This window comes from Pygoscelis adeliae, unplaced genomic scaffold (genome assembly GCF_000699105.1).
Source record: "Pygoscelis adeliae isolate BGI_AS28 unplaced genomic scaffold, ASM69910v1 Scaffold14, whole genome shotgun sequence".
In the NCBI taxonomy this organism is placed as follows: Eukaryota; Metazoa; Chordata; class Aves; order Sphenisciformes; family Spheniscidae; genus Pygoscelis; species Pygoscelis adeliae.
The window spans coordinates 4,240,453-4,263,739 of record NW_008825109.1 but is presented as its reverse complement, the minus strand read 5'-3'; the positions used below and the strand labels follow the sequence as shown (position 1 = coordinate 4,263,739).

The following is a 23,287-nucleotide window of genomic DNA, read 5'->3' as shown; positions in this document are numbered from 1 at the left end:
TTCTGGCCCTCCTTGTAGAGGGGCATCACATTTGCTAACTTCCAGTCAATTGGGACCCCCCCCCATTAGCCAGGACTGCTGATAAATGATTGAAAGTGGCTTGGGGAGCACTTCCACCACCTCCCTCAGTACCCTTGGGTGGATCCCATCCAGCCCCCTAGACGTGTGTGTGTCTAACTGGTGTAGCAGGTCACTAACCATTTCCCCTTGGATGATGGGGGTTTCATTCTGCTCCCCGTCCCTGTCTTCCAGGTGAGGGAGCTGGGTACCCAGAGAACAACTGGTCTTACTGTTAAAGACTGAGGCAAAGAAGGCATTGAGTACCGCAGCCTTTCCCTCATCCTTTGTCACTCTGTTTCCCCCCACATCCAGTAAAGGATGGAGATTCTCCTTAGCCCTCCTTTTGTTGCTAATGTATTTATAGAAATACTTTTTATTGTCTTTTACGGCAGTAGCCAGGTTAAGTTCTAGTTGGGCTTTGGCCCTTCTAGTTTTCTCTGTGCATAACCTCACGACATCCTTGTAGTCCTCCTGAGTGGCCTGCCCCTTCTTCCAAAGGTCATAAACTCTCCTTTTTTCCCTGAGTTCCAGCCAAAGCTCTCTGTTCAGCCAGGCCGATCTTCTTCCCTGCCGGCTCGTCTTTCGGCACATGGGGACAGCCTGCTCCTGTGCCTTTAAGCTTTGCTTCTTGAAGAATGTCCAGCCTTCCTGGACCCCTTTGCCCTTCAGGACTGCCTCCCAAGGGACTTTATCAGGCAGGCTAAATTGTCAATCATAAGAATGGTACAACAATCTGGCTGCAGCAGCAGACAAATGCTTCATACCCTACCTCCTCCCTGAGGAGAGCCAAGCATCGTCGCTGGCTGGACACCCGCAGTGCTTCTGAGCAGCCGATGAGCAGCAGCTGGGTGGATGAGATGTGGCTCTGGTGCACAGAGGAGTGGTCTTGCTGCTCTGGGCTTTCAGTGGAAAATGCAGTGAGTGTGGCTCAGGCACTGACAGTTCCTGTGCTAGATGTTCGTCGGGTGCCGCTGCTTTGCATGTCAGCTACAAAGCAAACATGGTCATTTGCAGTTTTAGTGAAGCGTGAGCTGACAAATTCTTGGGGTGGTGGGAATGTGCTAACCAGCCTTGGGGTGCCTGGGAGCTGGGAAGGCACAGAGCAGCTTTTTGGGGTGTTTAAATCTGAAGCAGGAGGAGATGAGCATTTTATACTGTATGACGGTAGACTAGCCGATCAGAAATTAATTGAAGTTCAGCAGTAACAACTGTTTTGCCTTTGGAACTGAACTGTCCCAGGCTTGACACTATTTGGATGAGAGACCATCAGGGGTGCTGGGCAAAACCTTCTCACTGCTGTTTAGGTGTAAATCATTAAAGCCTCTGTTTTAAAGCCCCTTTCCTCAGTTCTTGTTCAGAGAGAAGTCATTATGTCTATAACAGGGAAACCACAAAGGTAGTGGCAACAGAATAGGTTTCTTACCTGCGCAATTTGTTTTTAATCTGCAAAGATATCAATGATTGGGTTAACTCTGAGGTGGGTTAACTCTGCTTGTATTATCTCTGACTAGTTCAGTGACCTTGCAGGTAACTTCTTTGCCCTAGATTCCCCAATATGAAATGAGAATAATGATGTTCAGAGCATCCTATGAAAGAAAGTGAGCTTTCTGAGAGAAAATGACAACTAATGATGAAAGTTTTAACAGAAATGCTTGTCAAAAAACCCCCGAACAACCAAAAACCCTACCACAAGAAAACAAAGGCTTGCCAAGGTTCCCTGAATTGCAAGCAGACTTGAAGTCTTGAACCACTACTCTTTTTCATAAGAACGTATCTGTGTAACTACTTTCTTTAATTTTTCATTCATTTCAGCTAAAATCTATTTCAGATTTCACAGAGAAGTCACATGGAAGTTGCTTATACATGTGCCTGGAGTCCTGATTCACATGCAGTGGGGATGCATAAGAAGCCTAGCTCAGACTTTTCTTAAGGCTCCCCAGCCACATCTGGTTTGTGTCAATCAGTCGCTACCTCAAAATGTTTTCATGTTTTAGATGGGAACAGCTTGAAGTGTCATAGAAAATCGCTTGTGTGCCATACAGACAACAATACTTAATTCTATAATTAGCTTCAGGCAGTGAGACAGCTGGAAGGATTTTTTGCCGATTTTTTAAGCTTATTTTGGCAGATTTTTATTAAAATGAAAGCTGCTCATTAAAATAACTTTTGTTTTGAACTCCCAGACCTTTTTTGCAGGAGTGTTTCTATAATTCTAAGAAACAGAAATAATGAAAGAACATCCATCGTAAAACTTGATGATATTTAGAACAGAAAATACATACAATAGGCTGATGTCTCATGTATTTTAATGAGAAGGAACACACAAAATGACTTAGCTTTAAGGGTTTGAATGCATCCCTAATGAGGATAATGTCCTGCCCCCAGGTCCTTGTGGTACAGAAGAGCTGGATTATAAAGAAGAGAAGTGAAAAATAATTTCAGGATGACCATGATTTCAGGATAGAAAATATTGTTAGTTCAGGGGGAATTTGACTTGAAGTCATAAACTGAAACACGCACAGAATTGTGAGAAAAACCACTGAATCCTCTGCCTGTGTCTGGGAGAATGAGTTTGAAGAAAAGGTAGAGATGGCTGGGCAATTTGTCACCAAAAACTTTCTGGTTTTAAGGAAATTCTTCTTCAGTGACACCCGTGGTGCTCAGTGTGCCATGGACTGCAGGTGCTTGGTTCCATGGTGGTGCAGGGAGCAGCCTGGGGACTTGGTGGGGACATCCCTGCAGTTGAGCTGGGGACATGGGAGTCCCAGGTGAACCTCACTGTCCTAAGGCAAACGCGTTTCAAATGCTTTTTAACCACTAATAATTTCAAATAATTTCTAACCACTTTCACCCCCTGCCCCAGTGGAATTTCCCCTATTCTGCTGCAGGAAATCTGTGATATTTATAGCTTTTTGCTGTGAAATGGAAAGATTTCTCCCTCCACCTCAATTTTCAGAGAAAAAAAGGAATCTCGACTCTCAGCTTACGTAGTGCAGGCCTGTTGGTGCATTTTTCGGAAACCTGTACAACCCACAAAAGACAGTCCCATACCTTCTCCCTGCTGCCACTGACCTGGGCGGGTTCCTTGCTCTTGCAGCCGCTTGCCACGGGTACTTGCCTCTGCTTCAAATCTGGATGCTACCTGGGCTTGGTCCTGTCACTGATGCAACACGGGGAATATTTTGCACACTGTGGCAGAGTTGTGTGCCTTTTATCTCATGCAGTTGCCCTTGTGTAATTAGTCCTTTAGGTAGCTGGTGAGGTTCAGGTTTGGCCATGCCAAGCCACTAACAGGCATATGACTGTGCAGCCAGCTGGGTAAGCAAGATGGTCTGGCCCATCCAAAATACTGCTGAAGTGTTTGTTTCAGCATTGGTGGGGGCATGACAGGTCTGATTGTGGAAGGGAGAGAGCACAGGATCATCCTTCCATGGTAGAAGTGCAGCCTTACACGGGCATAAGCCAATCTGAGTCCCGCCGTGCAGCAGTTGTTAATGCAGGAAGGTATTAGTCCTCTCAGAGAGATTCTGTCGGGAAGATGATTAGCATGTCATTTCTAGCATTTGGGACTCTTGAAGCCTTTCACTGGACACTTTTTCTTGTTCCTACACGAAAATCAGTTAACATGATTCACACTGATTGAAAGCTGTGCTGGTAGCACTGAGGGAAACATTGAGATCACGTTCTGTAGTGCCTTGCAGTGGAGTCATTTAGATGTGGCGTGAATGTCCCCAGCAGTGGGGAGGGAAGAAGTCTGGCTTGATGGTGCTTTGCAGATAACCACAAACCAGCTGTAATAGACCGCTGTCAAAGCAATGCAGCACAAGCCTGGCAGTAAACTGATGGTAAACATGACTACTTATCTGTTCTCCGTGCTAATGTGCCTGCACTGCTCTTCACCTGCACCTGGAGCCCACAGCTACCTCTGAGCCCATCTTCACATCATCCAAATGAAGCCAGATTCAGGATCAGAGTCCAAAATTGTCCCTGTTGGTGCCAAAAAAGTGAACGGGGATTTTAGCAGTCTTTTATTACACACTGTTGATATTTGTTATTTTCATTTGGGTTACTCTCCACAGCATGCCCTTCTCTGGGCTGGTGAAGGTGCTGCAGTCAGACATCGATCTTGTGTCTTAATAAAGGCCTCAACTTGTAAAAAGTGGGTACAAAAAATGCGTTTTTAAGAGTCTATAGTTTATAAATTATTTCGTTCATTGAGCGAGGAGCATTTTTTTGATATCTTTTATAGGAATGTGTTTTATAGGATAACAAAATGCTTTTTAGCTTGGTGTTACACATATTTCTTTTTCAAAAGAAAAGGTTTAGTTTGTTAAACAAAGCTTAGTCTTATTATTGTGATGAGGTACACAATTATCTTTCAAAATCCCCATAAAATTTTTCTGCTCAAAGGAGTTAGTCTTGTTTTCTATAAAGTCTCCTCAAAGTGTAACGCTTCATTAAGATTAATAAGGCTGTGACCTACATAGTTTACAAAAGAATTAAATACTGTAATAATATGAAGACCATATTCTTACTGCGCAGTTAATTTCTAATATTCATTTATATTATGAATGTTCACTTCTTCCTTTGAAGTATGTGTCAGGCTAATGCACAAATAGTGTTCACTGCATGAGAATGGAAAAAGGGTGACTTTGTGGCCTTTTCTGCCAGAATATGTTGATAGTTTTAATACTGCCTTGTCTCCTAACCCACCAGTCCTGATGACTGATTAAAACACTGTGGCATCAGCTTTTGGAGAGCTTTTTTAATTATTTTTTTTTAATATATATTTTTGCTGCTCGGGATTCCACAAGGAACAGGAATATGATATTGTCAAACCTACAAAGAAAAGCTCTGTCCAAATTTTATGTACAGTTGAGGTCCAAATCCACTTGCTATCCAGACCTTCCATTCAAAAGCAATTTCTAATCTTTGGTCCATGAAGACAATTTGGAGCATTTATGGACCTATGTTCTGGATTTGCCTAGAAAAGTTTGCCTAAGCAAGAGCAGCAGAATACAGGTTAAGACACAAGCTACAGACAAATGACCAGTTAGTGGTTCCCACAGGTGGACATGGTAGCTGAACTACTGTTGTTGCCTAACTTCATCTGTTATAAGCCAGCTGTTGGCAGTTGTCTGAGACTTGGTTGATGGTTTACAGTGAGGAGAAGTCCATCAGTGGAAATGGCTGGTGGTATGTTAGAAAAGTACAACTTTACGGGTCACGTCCTTGTTCCCAAGCTTGGTGCAAGAAAAGGGCATTTTCTTTTAGCAAAATTTGAAAGAAAGACTTCAAAGAAGTGTTTTCTTTGATGGAATACAAAGAAGTCCTGTGTCCTTGAAGAGGATTGTTGGCATTCTACAATAGTTTCCAAAATTGGAGGCTATGCGTGGCGTGTTTGTCTCTGTGTATGAGTTTCTTTTAATTGGCACATAACAGATGTAAAATTAGAAAGTGATACAGCATAAAAGAAGATAACATTAAAAAAAATCTTAGCAGACTTGAACTACGTTACTTTCTGGAAGTTTGAGTTATGCCTCATGTGTCCTTGCTGCATTTCACGTTTTAAAAATTATTGCAACCTGTAATTGTTCCACAGAACTTCTTTTTAGTGGAGCAAAGAATAAGACATCACTGCAGTTTGAGCAGCTGTTAAAACTTACATTCAGTCTTTATACTGACTTTATGTAGCTGGGTGGTACAGTTAATGGTCAGTATATCCCAGTTCAGTTTATTTAATAAAAATGTCTTTCTTTTTCCTTCTTTCAGTTGATCTTAAGAAAGGCTCATGTCCAAGTGCTGCAAAATCAAATCTCCCCAAGCCCTGCCAGTCTGGACTTCGTCCTCCAGGTTATTCACGGCTGCCAGCAGCTAAGCTGGCCGCATTTGGGTTTGTCAGGAGCTCAAGCGTATCCTCTGTCTCCAGCAACCAGTCAAACGACAGTGCTCAGAGTGATCAAAGCAGGACAACCAACCGTAAGTCCAAAAAGTGTCCTTCTTTCTGGAGGGATATTAAATAGATGTGTTCCAGGATTGTCCAGACTGGAGTTTGTGTCTAATTTAGGACTAATGTAATCTGTGCAGCACTCACTAATCTCTTCTGTGCCACTGAGTTGTAGGTTTGGTATCTTGATTTCCCAGTGTAATTTTTTAAAATATTACTAATAATAGATGAATAGGTGCTGAATGTAGATTGCATATAGAAGGGGCTGGTTTCCCTGCTGCAGAGAAAATCACATTAAGAGTGAACCTAAGGCATTTTTGTATTACTTAGCATATCCCTTCTTACAAGCTGAAGTAAGTAAATAATCACAGTAAACTCCGTTTGGTAAGTACATTGCAGCCATGCAGAAAACTTTAGGACAAAGATTATCTAAAATGATCAACATAGTCTTTCTTATCTGCTTTTCTTCTGCCTCTTAATACGCAGTGTAATAAACTTAGTTTAGAAAATTAATCAAATAATGCCAGTGATATGAAAGGGATCAGAACTGATATCGTAGCTGTCGTCTCATCTACCAGACTTGGAAGGATCCCATGGCTGAAATGTCATTTCAAATCCTATTTTCTGTAAAGACTGTTAATTTTATTAAGTACAAAATAATACCCACTGGATTGTGCGGTCCTTGGGAAGTGTGTGCATGCCCTGGGCTCGGAGCAGAAAGGGGGATTGAGGGATTTTCATACCCATTTTTCTTTGAAGACTGGATTGAGCCTGAACTGTGTCAATATCAAAGCAAGTGGTATCAGTCCAGGAGGGCTGCAGATGGAGTGGACCAGGTGATAGGAAGCACCAGAGGAGACAAGATGCTTCAGGCTCCTCCATCTTTCAATGTTTGTATTAATTTGAAATGAATTAAAATAAATAAAATGAAAATAGTTAAAAACCCTAAGGATTTTCTCTTTCCCCTTTTATATGGGGTAATTGAAATGCCAAAGACTAATGTGTCTAGGGACTTCTAACTTTTCCAATGCCCCCAAACATATGTTTCTATCTAGTTTACTGTTGGACTGATCGCTCGCATCTGTTTATTTCCTAGTAAACTCTACTTTGAGGGTAGCCAACCTCTTTTGCTTTGCGCTTTTACCCTACATTTATGCCTTTGGAAAGCTTTTCCTTTTATCTGATATAATCTTTTTATCTTTGGTTACATAAAGCCTTTGTTAGGGACAGAATTACCTGATTTCTGATTAAATCTAAACTACATCTCTGCAAGAAATGTTGTTGTCCAGCAGTTTCAGGTGTGAATCTGAAAAAAATATCATCTGTAGGTACAGCACTGTCCTTGAACACAGTGGATGCATACAGGTTCATACAACTGAGAATTCTCTGAAAGGAAAATACTCCAAACTGTGGAATTTGAGTCAATTGATTTCCATTCAAAAAACTATGGAAGAAGCATTACTAATCTCAGACCCAGAAAGTTACATCTGACTTTTCATTTGTCTTAAAAGAAGTTGATTTCATTTATATATTCTGGTGTATTTTTATATTATATTTGTACATTAGGCCCATAAAAACTGAAACCATATTCCAATCACTGGAAGGATGTGGAAGTATTTGGCACATACATTTTGTTCTAGCTCACTTGGTTGAAGATGGTAACCCTGTTTAATTTTGGGTTTAGGATGTTGTGACCAACTTGTGCATGTTACAAGAATGTTTCTGACAGGTACGAAAATTACCCAGGGGAAGTGTTCTGCTTGTACAAATTCATGTAGAGACGAGCTCAGCCTGTGACCTGATGAAAAATAGGACCTATCACTTCTGCTCTTGCTGACAAGTTAGATGATAGCTCATCTAAGGAGTTGTCTAGTTTCTCTCCACCTCCATGGGAGAGGAAGAGAATGAGCACCTCCTGAGGGTCATAGCTCTGACATGGTTCCTGTGACATGCACAGCTTTCTGTCCCAGAAGTCTTTTATTTGTCTTTAATTCCAAATGGATAGTGCTTCCTCCTGGACCGGGGTGAGACAAGGAGAAGGTGTGTTGCCAAGCGGGTGAGGGCACGCCTTGTGTTTAGGGTGTCAGCCCTCAGGTATGTCATCACACGAGAAGACACCTAACATCATCTGCTTTCTTTGGATTAAAGGCAACACAACTCCTGTTCGTCACTCCTGATAGGCCAGATAGGTAGGAAGAAAAAATTGTTTCCTTACTGTTGAATTATTAACTTTCATAGAAATGTTATCAGTGTGAAACTGAATCTTTTTCTATTTATAGTCTCTGTGCCAGCAAGAGTTAAATTAGTTGCCCAACACCCAGGGAGCACAAATTAGTTGCTTTCCATTCTACCGCAGCTTATTTAACACAGATCAGCAGTGCACTTCAACATGCACAGAAAGTAACCCCAAGAGTGGATGTAGGTGAGAAGTATTGGCTCGGGAATCTTAGCATGACATATTATTTCTTCCCTTCACTGTCTGCTGGAAGAATGGTTTTATTTAAATTAAATAAATAGCTGATTCTGTAGTTACTACCTGAGATTATGTCTTTGACTAAATCAGGCTTCCTAGCAGGGTAAAGTTTTACTGTTAATTTCCTAGCTCAGTAGGGTAGAAAATGCAAAATGATCTAGCTTTAGAAATCTTCAAACATATATGATAACACAATTTCCTATTTAAGCAGCATCTCTGCGTGTCAGGGAGACAGAAGTAATTGAAAACGTCTTACAAGTGGGCATATGTTATAAATAGAGGGGCTGCTACTGTTGTAAATCGACGGGCTCACCTCAAGATCTTGTATCTGCCATAAAAAAAATTATGATGTATTGTAAGTTGTTAAAAAGCAGATTACTATGGATGAGAGGAAAACACAGGTTTATTTAGGGGCAGAGTGTTTTAGGGGAAACAATGATTCTTGAAGGGGTCCTAATGAGATCCTGCTCTTGCTTTTCTCTCCCCTGCCAGATGTCTTGTGGTGCTAGCTCTTCCCAAACCCCCAAAATGTAACCATCAGGTTACATTTCTTTTCAGAAATCCAAACTAGTCTCTCATTTTGGCATACTAATACTGATTAAATACTGCCTAGAGAGTAAAACCCCACTTATTTAGAGTAAGGAGACGTGAATTTTGTGTTGCTGGGAAGTTTGTTAATGGAGCTGCGATGCGGCAGCTTTGTTCTTCACCAGATTTCTCCCCTTCCTGTGACCTCTCTGAAAGCAGTAAGCCTGGATGTGCACGGAGCCTGTGCTACACTCCTCGGCTGACTTTCTGGCAATAGCTCACATATTCTGATTCACTCAATTAAATGGATTTGCAGCGGTGGGATTGCGCTCTTTTCCCATGGTAGGGACAGGGCAGGCTGTGCAGCACTTGCCTGCTTGTCCTCTGGTCTTTCCTGGAGTCCCGTCCCTGGAGCATGGGTATAAGCCAGGCTGCTGTTCGCCGATAACACGCCAACTGCGACAGTCGTGCCATCAGCTGCTAATCAGGATCAGTCGTAACGGGGCTCTGCTTCTATGGGGTCCTGCCCAATTATGTGCTGAGGCTGGAGGGACAGCTCTGGCATCCAAACCACTCAGCATCTTGCTCAGCGTCTGTGACAGGGAATTGACCTGCAAGCCAGGGTCACTAGTCTGTTTTGGCCATTTAAAATCCACTTTTTGGGGCTTACGTGTAACTTGCGGTTTGCATACAGGGGAGCCAGGGTCTGTGAAGCTCAGTCATGATGATGGTGGCATGTGAGGCAGCTTCCCACCTTGCTGAAGGAGGTGGGATGCAATGACAGAAGCCAAAGACCACTCCATTTCGAAGCTGGGTCCTAGGATGGATCAGGGGGGCTCACCGTGTCCCACCACTGGCTGTCCTGCTGTGTTCAAAATGAAATGGTTAAAATGGTTCAGGGTGAGCTCTTTGTTTGATATGGCAAACAAGGGCAGTTGTGTTTGAATAGAACAACTTGGAGAAGTGGAGGCAGTGAGAGCTCGCTGTACCAATGGGAGGGGTCCATCCTTTGTTGCTGCTAATGTTCCTCTCTGCTCGGTGCGGAGCATGCGGCTATCCCTGCCGCTTTCACACCTCCCATCCCATGGCTTCCCACATCAGAGCAGCTCTATACCGCAGTGCAGCAAGGCCCACGTGAGGTCTTCTGCTGGGGCAAAGCTACATGGCCTGACGCCTGTGGGACAGCTGGGAAACCCCAGGCTGAGGCTCAGCTCCAGGTCCTGCTATCAGCCCTCCCCAGATTTGTTCCGTGCTACAGATATAGGTTTTTCCAGTAATATTTTAGTTCAAGATTACCTGAAAAGTTCAGGTTTACCTTCAGCTCTGGCCTACTACTCTTGAGGTTTAAAAATGCATAATATTCTAAACCATTATTCTTTATTTAGAGAGAGGGTTTTTTTATATGTCGAAAAACTTGTCTAGTTTGTTTACACTCTAAATTGGCTAGAATTGAATAATTCAGATACTTCAATCTAAGAGGAGCGTGAGTGTTCTCTGCTAAATATGAGAAAAAGTGAATGACCAGCAAAGTCATGTTAAGGTTGAAACCAGTATGATATGGAGTGGAGTGAAACAATTGTGTAAACATAAAGAAAAAACTCCTAAATAGGTGACTTACAACAAAATACCTAACTTTGCATATTTTCCCTTGGAATTTTAAATACGCTATATTGAAGCTTCTGTGTCTAAGAGGTTCACGTCGCACACCAAAGGCCCACAGTTGTCCGATATGGTTCCATATCTTGTGATTATGCAGTGTGGTAACATGATGCCCAGGCTGTAGTTTCTGTTTTACTAGTTTAAGGGGCGTAGAGTTCTCTCATTGCTTGTATCTGTATTTCTAGTGATCAGCTGAATATCCTGCTCACAAAATTAGTTTTCTGTACTTCATCAGAATAGACTCTAAACGTGCTGTAAGCACCACATGGGAAACACTTCATTAAGCACTGTGAAAGAGTTTGATGTGTGGAGCATTGGAAGAAAGACGGATTGTTTAGAATGAGTTGAGATATGATAACTGCTATGAGTTTAGGAAATGGAAGAATGTAGGTATAATATTAGAAAATACTTTGTAGTCATAAGGTCTACTAGTCTGTTAAATAATCTTCCAACTCAAGTGATGAAATCCCTGTTGCTTAAGATTCTTAAAATAGAATAATAGCATGATGTTAGAGGCAATTCTTCTCCAGGAAGGTGCTAGAGTAAAAGACATAATGCTATTCAATATCTACCCACAGCTCTGAGGGCTGAAGCAATTTCTTTTCAGACCGAGCAAGAAAATGGTGATGACTATTTCAAAACTTGCATTAGTATCTCATGACAGCTTTTGTTTTGTTTAAAATTATAAAAATATGACACTGCATGTTTTGTGTAAACTTCCACGATCCCTTCTTCAACGTATAGATTTCGTGCTGGTTTTTGACCTTGCGTTGCTTGGCCTTTCTAAATGCGTATTAATTCTAATAAGCAAAGATGTCAAAGTGTCAGATTCAGGTGGGTAGAGAAATGGGGAAATTAAAGCGAGCACAGAAGCCTTGAATAGGTGGTTAATTGCCTCCAAAAAAGGTAGAACATTCAAAACTGTGACATGGTGGACAGACATACCAATTGTTCTTAATTACCTAAGTATGTAAGTACAAAAATTTTCCTATATGAAAATACATTCCAATCATATTTCTATGACTGATTTTCTGTTCATTTTTCTACATGACAAATTCAATTTTTTTTCCTTCTGGTCTTGTTCTGATATTAATATTTTGATGGAAGAATCACGTTATGCCATCACTTCACTCTGAATAGGACTAAAATAGAACAGTATCGAATTAGGATTTTCAGCTTTGTGGGGCAAAGCATCTGGAAAAGTGCAGTATGTCAGCCAGGAAGAGCAAGGGCTGAAAAGACATTTTAGCTGCCTTCCAGACTCTCAGCATTTACTTTTCATACTCTAGTTGTTACAGCTGGGGAAAAAAAACCCTTCAAAGAATGACTTGGGGGTGTAGGCACAGCGGTTTCTCTTTGTTTGCAGAGATTGAAACAACAGCAATGAAGTAGAAGTTGTCCATTAAATTCAGTGGGTTTTAGATACGGTGCTTGTGATAGTGTTTTAAATGTGATAATGTTTTAATAGCTTAGATAATGTTTTTACTGTCTACACTGTTACATCTTCCCCTGCCCGTCAGAGCACACAGAAGAGGGAAGCAGTACCACCCTGGAAGGGTCTGTACCACTCCCTGCAAAGAATAAGTAGAGGCAGGAAGATCAAGCTGGTTTGGAAATGCAGAACTACTTTTATATGAAGATGCCAACCTGAAACACTTGGAGGGGTTGCAAATTTACTGAGCTGAAGTTTGTCAAAACCAAAAAAATCCATGAAACTCTCAATTCTGCAAAGTCCACTTTTTATGACCAAAGAACAGTTGAAAGATTTTTGCCAAGCTCTTGTGCCAGCTCAACTTCAACAGAGTGCTTAATCATCATGTTTGTTATTGTTGTAAAATGCCATATAAAATCTGCATTTTTAGGTGTAAGAAGGCTGGTCTGGGAGATTCTCTGTCTGTGTGCTAAAATTGTCCTGGCTCAGACCTGGCAGCTCCAGTTCCAGTTTTTGGCACTTATTTCTGTCTGGCTTTTTAAAAGTGACTTAAATTATCCACCTCACTTTTCCCGTCCGTAAAATGGGGTGGGAGAGTACAAATGTTTGTGCAGGTATTGGGTAATGGGGCGACAAGGAAGAAATGGGTAGTGACAAATCCTCTTTCCTGGCCCATTTCCACACGGGATTATTTGAACGATTACAAGCGCCTAATTTAGTCACTGTGACTCTGAGTGTTTAATCTGCAGAGGGTAAAAAGCAGTTCAAACCACTGGCACACCAGGCTGCCAGACATCAGTTTCACTGGAGAAGGCAGTGCATTGCCCCACAAGTAGGTTATTCCCATCACAGGCACCCAAACTCTCTCCTTTGACTCTGTGGGGAGATGTTGATTCAATGATCAGTCTTGTGAATGCAGCTACTGCGGCAGCCTGCTTATGTACCCCTATACTGGGCTGTTTCATCAGCCCCTTCTTTATTTTAAAGATGTTCCGTGGCTGGTTTTGTTCTGCCCTGGTCAATAGGAGATCATGACTACTTTTTTATTGCAGTATAATGGACTTCATTCATTTCGTAGAGGGATATGAAGAAATCAGCAAAGCCATTTCTAAAATAACTATTTTTTCAATCTTTAAATCACATTTTCTAAAGCATCTAGTCTTCCTGGAGCCTGAAGGGAATCCCCTCCAATACGGATGGGAGGGGGACAGGAGGCTGGTCCCCTCTGCAGCCTGCATTAGAAGAGAGCTGCTGGTGGAGTGCGACTTTCAAAGTCTGGGGAAAAGCCACAGTCAGTCTGGAGCCTGTAACGGGGACAAGCACAGCACACGTCTTTCTGGGGACGCACAGCACTTGAAAGAGTAGCACTTAAAATGTCCTTTTGAAAATATGAAGGCAAGCAGCAGCTGGAACGTATCTGTCACATCCAAATTAAAATCCCTCTGAAGACCAGAAAACTCACTATAAATTGTCTCCTTTTCATACTCTAATCTTCCTATTCTATCTGATGAGGGGGAAAATACTCGTTTAGAAGTGAACCCTATGGGCATTCATCGGAATGGATTAATCTCTTAATTTAGCCCAAAGAAAAAATAAGAAATAAAGCTTTGAAGAAGTGAGAGCTCTTCCATTTCTCTTTTTCTTTTTTTTTTTCTTTTTAAATTTTTTTTCTCCCCTCCCCCCCATTCTGGACTAATCTGCCTTCTAAAGGAATCGCAGTTAAAATCTTCAGTTTCCCACTGTGAAGTGGGACCTTGAAGCACTTTTGAGAAACTTTCCTCTTCGGCCTGTCCCTCTCATGCATTATCATTACAGTATATAAATCAGTATTTAGAAAGGGTTAATTCTGGATGTCTAACTATGGGGCTTATCACTGGATACAGCTCTCACCTTGGTATTTCATTGACTTCATCCACAGTTTTTGTGCTTTCTGAAATTCAAGCTTGTGGAAATCTAGATGCATTCAAATCCATAAAGATCCATCTCCAAAAAGCACTGCATACTGCATCTGGTTCAATTCTGCATTTTTTATTGTTCGTGAGGTCGGAGCCGGTGAGCACAGCGAGGGACTCTGGCTTTAAAATCCATGAGTCAAACAGGAGCCTGATTAAACCAATTACTGTCAATGACTAAAATCATTACAAACTCTATGGTAATAGGCTTTTTTCCAATGATGATAGCTTTTTTCCAAAAATAAGCATTAATTTAAAGATACAAGAAGTTCGATATGGTAGTTATGAGCCAATTTTGAGTCACAGTGAGACAAAGAAATATCTATGTCACAGTTTTGAATTATGGAAATTTTGAAAGGATTTTTGAAATTATAATTTCCCTTGCGTAATTTCTGCTTAGGGTCAGTGAGGCTGTTAGCTTGTTTTCCTAAACAAGAGGCAAATAACCCTGAGGTTCAGTGTGTCTTTGATCTCTTTCTAGAAGGACCAAATTAAAAAAGTGAGTCTGAGATGATCTCATTGCAATCATATTATTAATAGCTGTTGTCAAAGGTGAAATATAATTAATTTGTTATGCACACAGTTCAATCCACTGTGTGCCTTACTAGCAATAAACAGGACCAAAGTTGTAAGTACTGTAAATATTACTGGCAAATCGCATTTAGACCAAAAGGTTTCAGAAAACAGAGCTGGCCTCTTTACAGTACCTGAAAAATCAATTAACAAAATGCTATGCCCTTGCAAAATGAAGTGTGGGTAATGAACACAAATAAATGGAGATTTGAAAAATCTCCTGTGTACTTGTCCCTTTTGGGGAGGGAGAGGGACTGATTAGTTTAGGAGAACTGTGGTGGATTAGTGCAGGTATGTATTAACAGTGGAGCAAAGTAAGACAAACTTCAAAGAAGTTTCTAATCTTTGATCCCATTATGAATCCTGCAGAAGACTCGTGAATTGTAATTTAGTAGCGAGAGAAGTGTTACAGCCAAAAGAGCGTGGTGCTATTTATAGAGGAAAAACTTTTCCCATCTAGAGGTTGGGCTGGAATCTCACCCATGACATTTTTTCCATCACACTAATCTAGTCCAAACACGTTAAAATTGAGGTCATTTATGTAAGTCTTCCAGGTGCTCTTGAGAATATCTGCAGTAAAAAGAAGAAACAGCGTCTTTTGCAGCTTTCAGTCTGTGAGTTGTGATCCAAGAACTTAAAAATTGCAGCTTAAACAGCCTTTCCTTCCGACTTGCTGCTTGACAGTCTCTAGAGGCCTGGGCAAGATTACATGAGGCTGTAAACAGCTCAAAACATTGTGGTTCTTTGTCTTGTGACAGGTGCGAGACCACAGGCTTTTAATTTGGGATTTCCAAAGTTAATTTAAATGCTAGAAGAAAGCTGACTGAGCTCTGAAATAAGTAAAACCAGCACTGGCAGAAGAAAGACGAACTGAGATCCTCCAACCAAGAAAACTAAGCTGAATAAAATGGAAACAATTGCACAGTATTTCCTCCCGGGTGGGAGTTATCACAAACTGTAGGCTATTGACACAATAGACATCAGCAAAATAACTATTTTTTCAATCTTTAAATCACATTTTCTAAAGCATCTAGTCTTCCTGGAGCCATCAGCATCTAGCAAACGTTCAATCCCTTGGACGTGAGACTGAGAAATGGTAGCATGCCTCCCATGTGGCAACTTTAAGGGTACACCTGTGGTGTTGGTGTGGTTGGAGGAGAAAGCTGCTGCCGTTCAGGTTGAACTGTGATTTGCAAACAAGCCCTGACTCTCTGTTCCTTGTGGCAAGGAGTCAATTAAGCTGGGTTACACGGTATAGGTCTTTAATTTATGCTGTTCCCAACTTCATGGACTGCTGATATGGTTTCACGCACTTCAAGTTACCGTCACTGTGTCCACAGAAGGCTACACGGTCAGAAATACTTATGCAGAAATATAAGCATTTAGGATGAGAGAATAAAGTGCTCTGATTCACAGATGTGAACTGGACCTTGCCAGAATAGCCAGCAGCATTCCCATACAAACCTCGACGTCTGATTGTGCGTTGGTGAGGTCTGTCTCAGAACGGGGCACATCTCTTGTTGTGTGCGGATTCACCAAGCGACCATAAGGCTACTGTGTTATTTAGTGCACACTGCTTGAACTGGGCTATTAGGCGCTCCATGGTGTGTGTTTCTATGTAAAAAGGTAGATGTTGCTGTCCAGAATGCGATGGAGATGATGCCTACACTGACTGACGGGTGGACTGATGCCAGCAACGACCACCAGCAACACTAACTCTGCACAGTGGACCTTGGTGACACAAAATGAGCCCAGATCAGTTAGTTCTTGCATGTCATGAACCTTTCTCCAACTGAACGTGGCGTCGGTCTTCTCTTTTTGTTCTCTTTTTTATCGCAACCTTCTCAAAGAAGACAAATTCCATGACATTCCTTAACTAAACTACCACAAAGAAAGAAAATAGCTTCTAATTGGCAAAGAAGAATTGGGAGACACCCTTCTACCTCACCACTAAAAGTAGAGAAGGAATACAGTAAATGAAGGAATGAGTTGTTTCCTACCACGGCTTTGCATCTCAAAAATAGTATACATTTCAGGTGCTGTGATAGCTTAATATTTATATTTAGTCAGTGATTAACTTCCTTTCTATCACACATTACAGTTATACTGTCTTCCTGCCAGCCATTCCTGGAAAGGTATGTACAACCTCCAGAGAAAACTAAGCAAAACTGAGTGAGGAATGATATGTTTTGAATAAAATGGCATGTCTTGATCAAAACATCGTATGACCAAACCTGGGAAACCCTTGTATTCTCTTCTCCTGCTGCTAAACTGTATGGATTAGGGCGGGCCAGAGCTCAGTCTATACCTTGAAGTGTGTGGTATGACTTTCTTGGGTTAGATGAAAGAATTAAAAATGCATCACTTTTAACCAGTATTTTCCTCCTAAAAAAAGAATATATAATTTATTTGACACTTTTTATAAACTCTCCTGCTCAGTTCTTACTGCACAGCATGAGATGATCTAGGAATTATATTACTTTTGTAATCTGAGGAAAGGGGATTTCCCAATGAACATTATTACAATATTTTTATTTAAACAGAAGGCCTATTTTTAGATGCTTGGTTATGTCCTGGGATAAAACGTTCCTTCTCTATCATGTTCTAATGTTGACTAAATGTATTATGTACTGCATCTAGGTATCTAAGGAATTTTAATTGTCTCAGAGGTACACAATAGCTTTTTAGAATTAGGATATTTATCACTTGTGACAGCTTGTAAATTTAGATACAGAACAGGCCTGTACACTGTCAAGCTGTGTGGGAAAGTAAGAAGAGTAAGAGGTAGCGTCATGGTCTCTGTATGCCTTCCAAACACATTAATAGCTAGCATGGTCTAAAAATGTCTAAGATGTAGTTTAAAAAAGCTTAAACCTGAAAGTAAGATGCGTGAAAATGTAAAAGAAAAAAGCTGATGCTAAGAAACTCTCTCTTACATGCACAAGCCAGTCCCACTCCTTTGGCAAAGTGATAGTTGCTCTAAGTAGCGTACTGAATTATGCATGGATTACCAACAATCCTGCACTGGAGCTCAGTTGTGATGGTGAGAAGCTTTGGGGAATGTGTGCACTCCTGAACTGTCATCTACCTGTTGTGCGAATCAAAAGTATCTGCAGATAAAAAATTCAGATTAATTGAACAGAGCCCCCGAGCAGCTCACTAAGTGATGCAAGCTTGCTATCAGTCACAGTTGGAAGATTAAGCTATGCACCGTCAGGCTCAACAATTTGCAGCTAGGATTAATTTGGTATTCCCCACTTTAGGGCATGCCAGCTATCGTGTTAAAAAAACTAGTAAAACTAGTCTAAAACATCAAAGACTGGTACATTTTAAAACAGACTGGCTTTTTCATGGGGCCCGCAGTTTTGTAACCATGTCATTTTGGGGATTTTTTTAATTGGTTTGGATAGATGGCAAACCTCTCCCTAACTGGTGTCTCACCAGCTGTCGTAAGCTGGTTTCTGCCCTTAGCCGGAGGCTGTGGGAAGTGCTGCTCCACTGCTGTCTGGGCAGAGGTGAAGCAAAGCGGCAAGGTCATGCCCAGCCCTGGTGAGGGTGAGGACAAAACATCGCAGGTCCTTGGCCCATGGGAGGACAATTTTCTCTAGCAGCTTGACGTGACAGAAGCCATGCAGTAGTAGAGGGTAAATGCCTCTTGTTTGTATTTACACACTTCTGATTTGGGCAATAGAGATTTAATCACTATTGATGGAAGTGCTGGTTTCCTAACTACTATTATTGTTTCCACGTGAGAAGTATTTCTGTATCAGAAAAATGATTAGGCACTAACTTCACTTCTTAATGCTTCTCATATCCCAATACCTGTCTGCACAGAGCCTCTCCTTCCATCCACTTTTTCTCTGTGATCATCAACAGTGATCCTCCGAATTCTGCAGTCATCCATTTATGACTTTTCCCCTTCCCATATGGCCATATATTTGGAGTAATCATCCTGCTATAATACGCTATGTTCCCTATTCTAACAGTTTTAAAAATGTGGTCACTCAATTAGTGTTTCATTCCAAAATGCCTGTGCACTATCTCTTTTTTGATGGTTTGTCTCATGCCTTTAGACAAGGGACTCCCTGTCTTATTGGTGCTGTCCATCACTTGCATGCCACTACGCACGCTCCTGGTGATGCATGTGATTTGGAAGACTGGCACTAAATAAGAATTGTGATAACATTTGCCTCCGCTACAGCAGGCACAAAGCTTCACCCTGCTCATTTACAGTTTGTAATTAACTAATGAAATGTATATGTAATTGGCTTTGATAATGCTTCCAGGAAACTACTGCATGCTTGCTTGAAACTTTACCTAATTGTAAAGGTATTTTAGAAGGAAGTTTTGGGGGGAAGTAAGCTCCACTGGAGTTTTTAAATGCTTTCTGCCGGGTGGATCATAAAGATGTCAGGGCTTTCTCCATACTCAGCCTTCTGAACTTTTTGCAGCTTCTGTCTCCATCGCAAGGTCCTCCCACTGCTTGAAATAATGCCCTGGTTCACCTTGGAGCTAGGCTAGCTGTGCTGGCATCTCACATCGGCAGCTAGAGCTGAACGAACCGATTGCGGTGGATAACTTGCTCAATCAAATTAGCCCCATGGTCTCTGAGCGTGCATAAGTTCTGCCCGTGGCTAACAAGCTGCTGATGCCACCGATGGGCTTCCTCTGCCTGTGATTGTGGGGGGCGAGGAGCTGTGCTCGCTGGCTGCTGGTATCTTCTGACATTTCGCCTTGGGCAGCCACAGCGCTCTGAAGTTGGGGGTCCTGCTGCAAGCAGGAGAGCAGCTGTGAACCGAACGCTCTCAACTTTTTCAATCCCTGTCCTTGGCTTAATATTTGACCTGATAATATTAATACAAATGTGCCTCAAGAAAGCTGAGATGTAGAAGCATAGTGCAGTAAAATCAACCCCTGAAAGCTAGGCTGGTACAGCACTTAGTGTGTTTTATGTCCTGCGGTATGTACTGTATATTCCTGCCTATCAAGTGATATGTTATTTACAGCATTTTGGTTATGCTTGGAATAAATTTATTTAAATTCAATTTCTCTTTAGCATTAGCTTGCAGACCTGGAGAGAAATATGCCACAGTTGACATTGGACTTCTGTTGCTCAGCAGTCTAAATTCTGCTTAGCAGATTTCAAATTATTCAAGTCTGGCAAAATTTTAGCAAAGATACGGTAACAAATCACCTTATATAAATTACTGTTCATCTGGTAAGGGCTGGGGGGCTTTAGGTTTTATACTTTTCCTTCTATCTTTGCAGTGTTGTGCTGGAGATTAAGCAATTTTTCTGGTAGTGATTCAAAGGAAATGGATAAAAGGGTATAAAGAGTTTCAGAACAATCTGCGGGCACCGAGAGATGGGAAGGGATGGCTTAGTTGGGGACGGTCCTGGCACCCACCCCACATCAGGAGTCCTCAGCTGTTCATGAGCCGTTGTGCTTTGCAGCACGAGGTTTCAAGGCAAACTCCCCAAGATCTCAGAGTGGTGCATAGGAATTAAACGATAAAAATACAGGGAGTGATTAAGGGCTTAAGGATCACTTGCAGTCATATTAACATGACTAATTTCTTTAATTGGCTTCATGGCGACTACTCAGTGCCGTATACCTTAGGAGGAGAGGTCTCCAGCAGACCGTGCTGCAGCACCAGCTGGGAATCCATACCATTCAGGGGACTTGGGAACAAGGCGTTTCCACTGTGATTGCAAGTGGGAACTCCAGCAATAGCAGATAATAAACAACCTACATTTGCAAATATCTCACTTTTGTTAAAAAAAAAAAACCACAATAGATTAGTAGCCACGTGAAGAGTAACTTTATTTACAGCTGCATAAAGAACTCCAGTTATCTGACATATGGAGAGCTTCTCCACACGGTGGTGTTAGTGCCAGCTCCACTGATTCTGTAGAAGTTGCCCTGCACTTTATTGCTGGCTGAAGTGATGGAGTGTGGTGACAGATTTCATCTTTGCTGTGTTGCATGATATGGCTAGATACAGAAACCTTTATTTTCAGTGGACAAACCTGTTCAATCAATTTATTGGCTCTAAGTGCAGATTAATATATTGATACTTCTAAAGCAGTTTCTATTGAAAGGTGTTGGTGAATATTGTGTACATCAATTGGTTTTCTTTCAGAAAACTGTTGGGTGGCAGGCAAGTGTTGCTATCACTGCCTTGTGGAAAGGAGAAGTGAGGAACATGTGAATGCGCCACATGTCTCACATGAGCCATCTTGGGGCATATTGGAAGAACGTTTACGTGGGTTATTTGGAGCCCACGTGCCTCCAGCCCTCTGGACCTGCTCTGTTCCAGGATGGTCAGTCTGAGAGTCCCAGAGATGAGCTTCCTGGGAGCACAACAGGGAAAATGCCCATCAGCTGTGGGAACAATGCACTGGAAGAGATGGTTTCCCTAAACCATGTCAGGGGGAGCATGATAATGCTTCAGAACGATGTTTGAAGTGTTTTGACACAAATGTCACATTTAGCCACTTGTTCTCATCTCCAGTGGTACAATCAAAGTATTCAAATTTATGAAACAGTTTCTTGGAGCTCAGTTAATCCCATGGGTGACTTTTTTACAAAACCAGCAGCCGAGCTCCCTCCCTGTTAACACTGGGTAGGGAAAAGAGAGAACTGTGTCATGTGAACTGTGGGGAAATTAGAACAAGCTAATCAAAGAATAGTGAAGAGAGATGTTAGACATTAAAGGCGCTTTCATATGGACCATAAAACATGGAACTAGAAACATGGTCCTAAGGTGTATTATATTCTGGCACAAGTAAAAGTGTATATAGCCAGAATGCAGCCAGAAAGGACCGTATTTGATAACAGATACTTTTTCAATTAAGAAATTATAATGAATATATGTAAGACATTTCACAAAGCTTTCTCAGGGAGATCAGAGACATACAATCACTGAAAACAGGGCAGCCTGATGAGATGTCCTTGTCTTGAAGCATGATGAGCTATACTTGCATGATTTGGGGCAGATTTTTCTCTACTGTTGTTTGTAACATATTTAAAAGATGGAGCTTGCCTAGGAAGCTTATTCCTTTTTTACTTTTTGAAAATAATTCATGATGTCTAACCTGTATTTCTGTCGCAGGAGTTAGTACTTGTTTCTCTTGTTCTGTCTGCAAATGATGCAGAGGATTGTTTCTGCCCAATATACATGCAGAGAATTGTTTCTGCCTAACACATATTTGAAGACTGTTGTCATGTCTCATCTCATTTCCCTTCTGTAGAAATGAATCAGTCCAAGTGCTTCAGCTTTTTCCCATGCCATGCTTTCAAAGACCTCTGATAATTTTCTATTCCTCATCTTTGGACTTCTTCTACTTCGTCTGAGTGTGGTTCCCAAACCTGGATTAGTTATAGAGAGCTAATACAAACCCCACTTTGTAAAACTTCTCATAATGGAAGTCAATCACCAATCTCCTACAAGGACAGGGAAATTAAACCTTTCAGAGCTGACATGACTTGCCCAAGGCTTACCCATCAAGGAAACAGCAGAGCCCGGAAGAGGACCCAAGACCATAACTCCCTGGCCAGGCCTTGTCTTCCTGTGAAGAATGGTCTCCCTTGGCAAATGCACTACGTGCAAACCTTTCATTCATGAAATTGTACCACGTAGCATCACTAGAAAGTCTGGACTGCCCCCAGGAAGTGATCCTTTTTCTTGCAAAGGGTGAGTTGTAGTAATGCCTCTTGTGTGGCATGAGTGTAGTAATGCCTCCCATTTTATGTGCTGGCTGCTTTTGGTATGGCTTTAACCCATCTGAACTCCTGCAGGCTCTAGTCTCTCGCAGGTTGAGGGCGTGGCACTTTTAAATGTGTTTTAATCTCTTCCCTGTCACCTTCAAGACTTGCCATAAATGGAGGTGAGCATCCAAGTTCTCTTTAAGCTGTATTCAGAGTAAATTTGTTTGTGCCTTTTAGTGATGGATTAGCGAAGAAAAACAGCATTTTAAAAAAGAAGAGCTGGCATATTCTGCTGGCTCCAACCAAGCTCACTTTACCAACCCAATAAAGTAAAAATACAAGTAGCTCTAAAATGAGGTTGTAGGAGAAGTTGCCCAGCATGAGCTGCAATTGCAACAAATATATTTCTCCTTAATTATTGTGCAGTAGTGAGTACATTAAAATGTTCAGCCTTCTCCTTAGCTATATGCTGTTTGCTGAAACAGGCAGCTCAGCTACATTGAGTAAACACATACTTACCCATCTGGTTTAAAAATATTCTAATCATTATTCAGCTGATCTATACATCATATCTTTGCAATTGCTTAGATGTGTTTATTTTTTTGTTGTTTTTTGTAGGAATACATTTATTAATTTTCTCCTTGGCTCTATTGGAATAGTTTATCTGTAATTTAAGACTCAGGAACTTTCCTGCCAGTGGAAATCAGTGTGCTAATTTAATACCAGCAATTGCTTAACCTATCCAATGCCAGAGGGACCCCAGTACAAGAAAGGGCGTACTAATATAGCTTTATGAACATGCAGCACTCGTACCAGCACACTGCTGATTAAAAAACACAGAAGGCATTTCTTCAAAGGATTCTGAATAAAGCCTTTGGTCCCATTTCCACACATGGATTTTTTTTTCATTGTCCTAAATACATTTGTTAGACTACCTCATTTTGAACAGTAG

General features: G+C 41.5%; 1 protein-coding gene across 1 annotated transcript in view; it reads left to right on the top strand.

The window, feature by feature from the left end:
* The window catches only part of MTUS2 (microtubule associated tumor suppressor candidate 2), a 203,713-nt gene that overhangs the window by 17,604 nt on the left and 162,822 nt on the right, over positions 1–23,287 (top strand). Inside the window, exon 3 of the mRNA XM_009327746.1 lies at positions 5,833–6,039. Within this exon, the coding sequence (XP_009326021.1) occupies positions 5,833–6,039 (207 nt within the window). The remainder of the gene's footprint in view (positions 1–5,832; positions 6,040–23,287) is intronic.